An 8,435-nucleotide genomic window follows, 5' to 3' on the forward strand; every position below is an offset into this window, starting at 1 on the left:
TAAATAAGCAAATAAAATAAATTTTAAAAAAGTTTAAAAAATAAAGCACAGGAAAGGCAATACTAATTTAAGGTCAAAAGCATGAAGTGAAACGTAATTTTTTAGTTATGGAAATCCATAAACCTAAGTATCTTTGTCCAAAATCTGGCTAGGAGACCAGCAGATGGCATAATGGTTATGTCGCTGGGCTCCCATGTAGTCGACCCCAGTTTAAATCCTGGACCCCACGACTTAAAACATGGGGGAGACGGGGGGAGCAGGTGGCATGGTAGTTAGGGGCACTGGACTCCCACATGGCCAACCAGGTTCAAGTCCCGGACCTGGCGACTTGCTTTCTCACTTTCCCTTTGTCTTCACTCTTCTCTCTCTCTATCCCTCTCTGGTCAAATTTTTAAAAATAAATTTTAAAAAATTAAGTAGTCCTTAAAAACAGACTCCCACCAGGCACATGTGGTGGACACTCAAAAGTCCCAAGAGAAGGGACTGCGACGGTGCTTTCTCACTTTTCTCTGTCTCTTCTCTGGCAAGTGTATGTGCCCTATAGCAAAAAAAAGAAAAAAAAAAAAACCTAAAAAGAAATAAATTCCTTTATAACCCTTCTCCGTCCAACCGCAGGTAATCACTATTCTGCTTAGTGTCTCTGACGATTTCGAAACCCTGGTTGCGTTTGTGCTCAAAATCACAAGAGGAGACGGGATTGCAAAGTGGCCATCCCTGGAGGGGCGGCTCCTCACTTCTCTCTTGTCTCTTCCCTCTACTCTGCCCCTTGCTCTCTGGTGAGCGCACATCTGCTGTGGCAAAACATTTAGAGATAGCTTTCTTTCTTTCTTTCTTTTTTTTTTGGAGGGGTTTTTGCTATAGGGCGTGTGTGCTTGCCAGAGAGAGACAGAGTTTAAATCCTGGACCCCACGACTTAAAACATGGGGGAGACGGGGGGAGCAGGTGGCATGGTAGTTAGGGGCACTGGACTCCCACATGGCCAACCAGGTTCAAGTCCCGGACCTGGCGACTTGCTTTCTCACTTTCCCTTTGTCTTCACTCTTCTCTCTCTCTATCCCTCTCTGGTCAAATTTTTAAAAATAAATTTTAAAAAATTAAGTAGTCCTTAAAAACAGACTCCCACCAGGCACATGTGGTGGACACTCAAAAGTCCCAAGAGAAGGGACTGCGACGGTGCTTTCTCACTTTTCTCTGTCTCTTCTCTGGCAAGTGTATGTGCCCTATAGCAAAAAAAAGAAAAAAAAAAAAACCTAAAAAGAAATAAATTCCTTTATAACCCTTCTCCGTCCAACCGCAGGTAATCACTATTCTGCTTAGTGTCTCTGACGATTTCGAAACCCTGGTTGCGTTTGTGCTCAAAATCACAAGAGGAGACGGGATTGCAAAGTGGCCATCCCTGGAGGGGCGGCTCCTCACTTCTCTCTTGTCTCTTCCCTCTACTCTGCCCCTTGCTCTCTGGTGAGCGCACATCTGCTGTGGCAAAACCTTTAGAGATAGCTTTCTTTCTTTCTTTCTTTTTTTTTTTGGAGGGGTTTTTGCTATAGGGCGTGTGTGCTTGCCAGAGAGAGACAGAGATAGAAAGAGAGAAATCACCCCCCCAGGAGGGCTGGCCACGCCGCAATCCCTTCTCCATTCTCTCAGGATCTTGGGCATGCACGTGCACATGCGCCCGGTGTGAGTTTAAGCCACCGGGTCCAGGACTCGAACCATGGTTGACTACGTGGGAGTCCAGCGACATAGCCATTATGCTAACTGCTGGTCCCCAGAGATAGCTTTATTTCTTTAGGGTTGCCAAAGAGCATATATGCTCACCAGAGAGACAGAAAGAGGAAGCACCCCTCCCCATGGGGGACGGTCATGCCATAATCTCTCCATTTCTCTTTTCTGGAGTTTGGGCACATGCACACGTGTGTTTTTCAAGCCATTGGGTCAAAGGACTTGAACCACATATTTGATCATGTTGGTATCCAGCTACCTAATCACCATGCCATCAGCCAGCCCTGGGGAGGGGTGCTTCCCCTTGGAGGGAAGGCCATCCCACAGTCTTTTCTCCATTTTCCTCTGGGTTTGGCGCAGGCAACACTTGTATTAGGATGATTTTTAATCCTCTGGGTTTGGGACCCAAACAACAATGGATCTTGCAGAAGTCCAGTGCCCTAACCACTTTGCAACCTAGTGGCTCTTCTTTCATTGTTTTTTTTTTTTTTCTTTTTAAGTTTCAAGAGAGCCCAGGCTCAATCAGACTAAAGAGGTGGGAGAGGGAAGAGCACCTCCCAATTATGCATATTCATGCCATAAACCTTTCTCCCTTTTTTTTTTTGGCAGGGGGAGGGGAGAGGTTTTTGCTACAGGGCGTGTGCACTTCTCAGAAGACAGAGACAGAAAGCGAGAAATCACCCCCCAGAGGGGATGGCCACGCCACAATCCCTTCTTTATTCTCCTCCTGGGATCTTGGACACACACGCACACGTGCCCAGTATGAGTTTGAGCCACCGGATCTGGGACTCAAACTGTGGTTGGCTACATGGGAGTCCAGCAACGTAGCCAGTACGCCATCTGCTGGTCCCTCTCCTTTTTTTTAAAATTTAATTTTATTGTCATTTTTTGTTTTTTATTTTAATTTTATTTATTCATTCATTTATTGTAATTTGGCCAGAGAAACACAGACAGAGAGGGAGGGAAATTAAGAAAGCAAGCCACCAGGTCCAGGTCTTGAACAGTATGGTTGGCTATGTGGGAGTGTCCAGCGCCTTAACCACCATGCCACCTGCTGGCCTCTATATTTTCTTTTTTTGAAGTTGACCAGAGAGAGACAGAGAGAAAAGGAAAGCGAGAAAGCAAGCTGCCAGGTCCAGGACTTGAACCATGGTCAGCCATGTGGGAGTCCAGATGCCTTAACCACCACGCCACCTGCCGGCCCCTTTCTCCCATTTTTCAAAAAAAGTTTTCGCTGTAAAGCATTTTAGCTCACTAGGGACAGGGAGAGAGAGGAAAAGTGAGAAATCACCACCACCGGTCCCCCCACCAGGGTGAATAGCCATGCTATACTCCCTCCTTTACCCTCCTCAGGATTTTGGGCGCAGGTGACCAGCGTGTTTTTAAAGCCACTGGGTTTGGGATTTGAACTGCATAGTTGGTCATGTGCGATCCAGCTGCCTTAACCCCACCCCACTGGCTGGACCCCATTTCTCCATTCTGTTGGGATTTGGGGCACCCACTTAGTTTTGTTTTGTTTTGAAGATAGATTTTTGCTGTAGCGTGCATGCACTTGCCCAAGAGACAGAACACGAGAAGTCACCCCACTCCCCCGTGGAGGATGGCCATACCACAATCCCTTCTCCATCCTCAAGATTTTGGGCATGCACTCACACACTTCTGGCATGAGGTTTAAGCCACCGGGTCTGGACTTGAACTGCAGTTGACTATGTGGGAGTCCAGCAACGTCACCAATAACACCATCTGCTGGTCCCCTCCTTTTTTTTTAATTTTAAGAGAGATTTTTGCTGTAGGGTGCATGCACTCACTAAGAGAGAAAGTGAGAAATCACCCCACAGGGGTTGACCACGCTGCAGTCCCGTCTCCATTCTCTTGGGTTCTTGGGCACACATGCACCTGGCATGAGTTTTAAGCCACCAAGTCCGAGTCTCAAGCCATAACTAACTTCGTGGGAGTCAGCAACGTAATCAGTATGACATCTGCTGGGCCCCCACCCACTTGGTTTTAAAGTTAACTGGACTAGGACTTGAACTACACTCAGCCCTGTGGAATGCAGCTTCTCTTAACCACCAGGCTATGGGCCAGATTGTCGTCCCTTTCCTGTTTTTTTTTTTTTTTTAATTTATGATAAAGTGTATGACAGAGAAGTGAGGTGAACACCCTTCACAGGATCTCATCCTGTTATTTCCCCCCCTTCCTCCAGTTCTCCCAACTGGTGGGTCATGCACCCTCACATCTGCCCCATGTTTGAGGCTGACTGGACTGGGGACTCTACCTCTCCACTTTGTATAAGACTCATGTTTTGGGACTAGCAGAAGGCACAATGGTTATGCCACTGCACTCCCGTGTAGATAACTGTGGTTCAAGTCCCGGACCCAACAGCTTTAAACTCACTCTGGGTGCGTGCGCGTGCATGCCCAAAAGCCGGAGAGGAGAATGAAGGAAAAGGGATTATGGCGTGGCCATCCCCCCGAGGGGTAATTTCTCACGGTCTGTCTCTGTCAGTCTGTTGACATCTTTTATAAGTGGAGTTTTAATGATCATGTATAAGTTTTATGTTCTAGTTTTTTCTCATAAAGTACACATACCCATCTTGTTAATGACCCTTTATAATAAAATTGTGTAGAGTACATAGATTTCTTTTTAAAGAATTATTTTATTAACTTTATTATTATTATTTTCTGATTTTAAAAGCAAGAGAAAGGGAAAGTGAGAAAGCAAGCCACTAAGTCCGGGACTCAAACTGACATTGCCCATTTGGGAGTCCAGCGCTCTCAACCAGTATGCCACCTGCTGGCCTGAGTACATAGATTTCTGACTTAAGAATTATTTATTTGTCTTTATTTATTTAAATTTGACCAGAGAGGGACAAAGTGAGAGTGAGTGAGAGAGAAAGGAAGCTAGCCACCAGTTCCAGGACTCCAACCACAGTCAGCCACGTGGGATTCCAGCACTCTCAACCACCACGTCACCTGCTGGCCCTAGTACATAGATTTTTTTAATGAAGATCATATTTTTGAGTTTCTTGAGAACTCTTTAGTAAACAAGATTTTTCCCCCTTTGTTTTTCAGGTGGACATGTTTTAAGAGCCTTCAATTTCTGGACTTCTTGTAGGCCTACAGGAACAAAAGTTATTCGTAAGGAAAGACAAATTTCAGTTTTAACAACATAGCCACAATGACCAACATGCAATCAGAGATTGCTAGACTCATGAAGACACAGGAAAATATCACTTGTGTTGATCAGAAGGGCTTAATGGAAACTGAAGAAGAGTTAGCCCCAATATTGGACTTAAAATGTAAAAACATATCCGCAGTCTTTATGAAAAAGTTTAAGGTTTTGATGGAAATCCAAGACCTGATGTTTGAAGAAATAAGGGGAACTCTTAAAAATGACCTAAAGGAGATTCTAAGAGTAGAAAATATAGTACCTGAAGTGAAAAGTTCAGAGAACAGCAATAGCAGGGAAGAAAAACAACAAATAAAAGATGAAGCCTCACTGAAAACAGGGTTGGCTGAGAAAATAGGAGGAAACGCAAAAGTAGTTGAAGATATTGAAAGTTTAATCTCTGAAAGAAAAATAGATGAGCTCAGTAGCAAAATAGGCAAAGATAGTGGAGAAGATAAACTGGTCAAAGAAATGGGAAATGGAAATAAACTTAGGAACTTCACAAATGAAGAAAAAATTCCAAAAGCATCCAGACAGGAAAAAGACTTGCTTGAGGAAGGAGCAGTACTGACACTAGCAGCAGACTTCTCATCAGCAGCACTGGATATTAGTAAGCAATGGAGTAATACATTCAACATTCTGAGAGAAAATGATTTTGAACCTAAGTTTCTATGCCAACTTAAGTTAGCATTTACATGTGATGGTGAAATAAAGACATTTTCAGACTTGAAAAGCCTCAGAACATTCATCAGCCAAAAATCTGTTATGAAAGAATTACTGAAAGATGTATTCCCACAAAATGAAGAAAGAAGATATGAAATTCAAAGAGAAGTGGTAAGCATACAGAATTTTGAAACTTAAAATGGTTGGAACAGTTATTTTGAATGTTAAGTTCATTTTTAAAAAATGATTTCTTAGGGACCAGCAGTTGGCGTAATGGTTATGTTGCTGGACTTCCTCATAGTCAACTGCGGTATAAGTCCTGGACTTGGTGGCTTAAACTCACACTGGGTGCATGCGTGTGCGTGCCCAAGATCCTGAGAGGAGAATGGAGGAGAAGGGATTGCGGCATGGCCATCCTCACTGGGGGGGGGGGGGTTATTTCTCACTTTCTGTCTCTCTTTCTGGCGAGTGCACATGCCCTATCACGAAAACCTCTCAAAAAGAAAAATTTCTTAAAAGCATGACATTTTAAAAACAATAATTTTTTTTGAGAGAGATTTATGCTGTAGGTGTGTGGGCTAGCCAGACAGACCGGCACGGAGACAAAGTGAGAAATCACCCCCCAGGGTGATGGCCATGCCACAATCACTTCTCTGTTACCCTTTCAGGATTTTGGGCATGCATGCACGTGCACCAGGCGTGAGTTTTAAGTCACTGGGTCTGAGACTCGAACCACCATCAAATAGCCACTATGCCATCTGCTAGTCCCCAAAATAATTATTTTAAAATGTGTGCTATTTGGGTTTCTTTGCTCCTAGCCACACTGGTGCTAGCAGGAGGGCATTTCTACATGAGGCCAGGGCCATGTGGGACTCCCGGGTAGAGGTCCTAGACCAAGTTGACAAGGCCTGGTGTGGCAGAAGGAGATCCCAATGCTAAGTCATTGGGAGCCTGAGAGCAGAGTATTGCAACAAGAGATCTTATCAAAAATAACACTGTCCTCTTGTCCCTTACTCTCCTTTTTCCTTTTTTTTTCCTAAAAAAAGAATTATTTTATTTAACTTTTGACTCATTGATTTATTTTAATTTGACCAGAGAGGGACAGAGAGAAAATGAGAAAGCAAGCTGCCAGGCCCAGGACTCAAACCGTGGTCGGCCATGTGGGAGTGTTCTTAAAGACACTTAAGTTATTTTCTGAATATTTCTCATTATTCTGTCTTTTTGTTTGTTTTATAGAAGTTTTTGCCTTAGGGCCTTGTGTGCTCTCTGGAGAGAGGCAGTGAAGATAGTCCTGGGGCCAGCAGATGGAGCGGTGGTTAAGGCACTAGACTCTGACATGACTGACCACAGTTTGAGTCCTGAACCTGGTGGCTTGAGAATCACGCCAGGTTCATGTGTGTGCCTGCCCAAAATCCTAGGAGGTGAACAAAGGAGAAGGGATTCCAGAGTGACAGTGCCCCCTGGGGAGTGATTTCTCACTTTCCTCTCCTTGTCTCTTTCTAGCGAGTGCATGCACCCAATGGCAAAAATGTAAAACCAAAAAAGTCATTCTTCTAGCATAGTATAGAGATTTGTTTTAAAGCAGATTTTTATAAAGAATTAATTTTTGTCTTTAATTTGAACAGAAAGAAACAGAGAAAGAGAAAGTGAGAAAACAAGCCACCAGATCTTGGACTCAATCCTCTATTGACCATGTGGGAGTCCAGCACCTTAAGCGCCAGACCACCTGCATAGAGCCTTCATACATGTGCTGTGTATGTGTTTTTATTATATGTGATAACCCATCCACTGTTAATAGATAGAATATTTCCCCTGTGTCAGATACTGTTCTAGGGTCCAGCAGATGATATTATGGTTATGTTGCTGGACTCCCACCTAGCCGACTACCATTTGATCTCTGGACCTGGTCACTTAAAACTCACTGCTGGGTCATGAGTGTGTGTCCAAGATCCTGAGAAAAGAATGGAGAAGAAGGGATTGTAGTGTGGCCATCCCCCCTGGGAGGTGATTTCTCGCTTTCTGTCTCTCTGTCTCTCTCTCTGTCTTTCTCGTGAGCGCACGCGCCCTATAGCAAAAACCTCTCCATTAAAAAAAATTTTCTTTAAATCACTATTTAAAGAAATTACTGCTTTTTAACTTTCAGGGCAATATCCTAACAGACTCCAAGCATGGAGTTGGAGAAACAGCAAGTGATGGCTTGAGCTTTCTCTTTGTTAAAGAGGTAAAAGTTGCTAAGCCTGGGGAAGTGCAGAGCTTAGAGGCCCAGAAAGAAGAGTCTTCAGCATGGAAAAAACACAAAACCCCTAAGCTGGAGGAAGAAGAGGCCTCAGAGGTGGAGGACGTGGAGGAAATGTCCTCAGGGCTGGAGGAGGAGGAAGAAGGGGGAGAAGAGATCTCAGAACTCGAGGAGGAGGAGGAAGAAGAGGGAGAAGAGACCTCAGAACTAGAAGAGGAAGAGGAAGAAGAGATCTTAGGGCTGGAGGTGAAGGACTCAACTTCTCAGGGTCGTGCTGTGGTAGATACAAAGTATGAAGTTGAGGAACTCACTGATGATGGCTCCAAGACTGTTTTCATGGATAAGTATAGAAAATATTCATGTACAAATTTGAGTATTTTATTAGGAGATACAGATCTTTTAAGAAAAACAGAGGAAGAGGAACACAAAACTCTGCAAACAGAAGAGCTGACATCCAAAGAAGCAAATTTAAAACAGGACACTGAAGAACATTTTAGAAGAAGTGTGATTAATATCATCAGAGAGATACAAGAGGAAATTAGTAATACAAAAAATTACCATCCAGAAGTCTTGGAAAATAAAAATGTAATAGATGATCTGAGAAGCAGAATGGACCTCCTGGAGGAAATAGTGAACAGTCTAGAAGGTCGAA

The 8,435-nt window shown here is 43.8% G+C and overlaps 1 protein-coding gene across 1 annotated transcript in view; it reads left to right on the forward strand.

Moving 5' to 3' along the window:
- The first annotated feature begins 4,893 nt into the window (after positions 1–4,893).
- L1TD1 (LINE1 type transposase domain containing 1) overlaps positions 4,894–8,435 on the forward strand; it is a 6,857-nt gene continuing 3,315 nt past the window's right edge. Inside the window, exons 1-2 of the mRNA XM_006147544.1 lie at positions 4,894–5,718; positions 7,691–8,127. Of these exons, the coding sequence (XP_006147606.1) occupies positions 4,894–5,718; positions 7,691–8,127 (1,262 nt within the window). The remainder of the gene's footprint in view (positions 5,719–7,690; positions 8,128–8,435) is intronic.

Source organism: Tupaia chinensis, unplaced genomic scaffold, assembly GCF_000334495.1.
Source record: "Tupaia chinensis unplaced genomic scaffold, TupChi_1.0 Scaffold000215_1, whole genome shotgun sequence".
Lineage (NCBI taxonomy): Eukaryota > Metazoa > Chordata > Mammalia > Scandentia > Tupaiidae > Tupaia > Tupaia belangeri.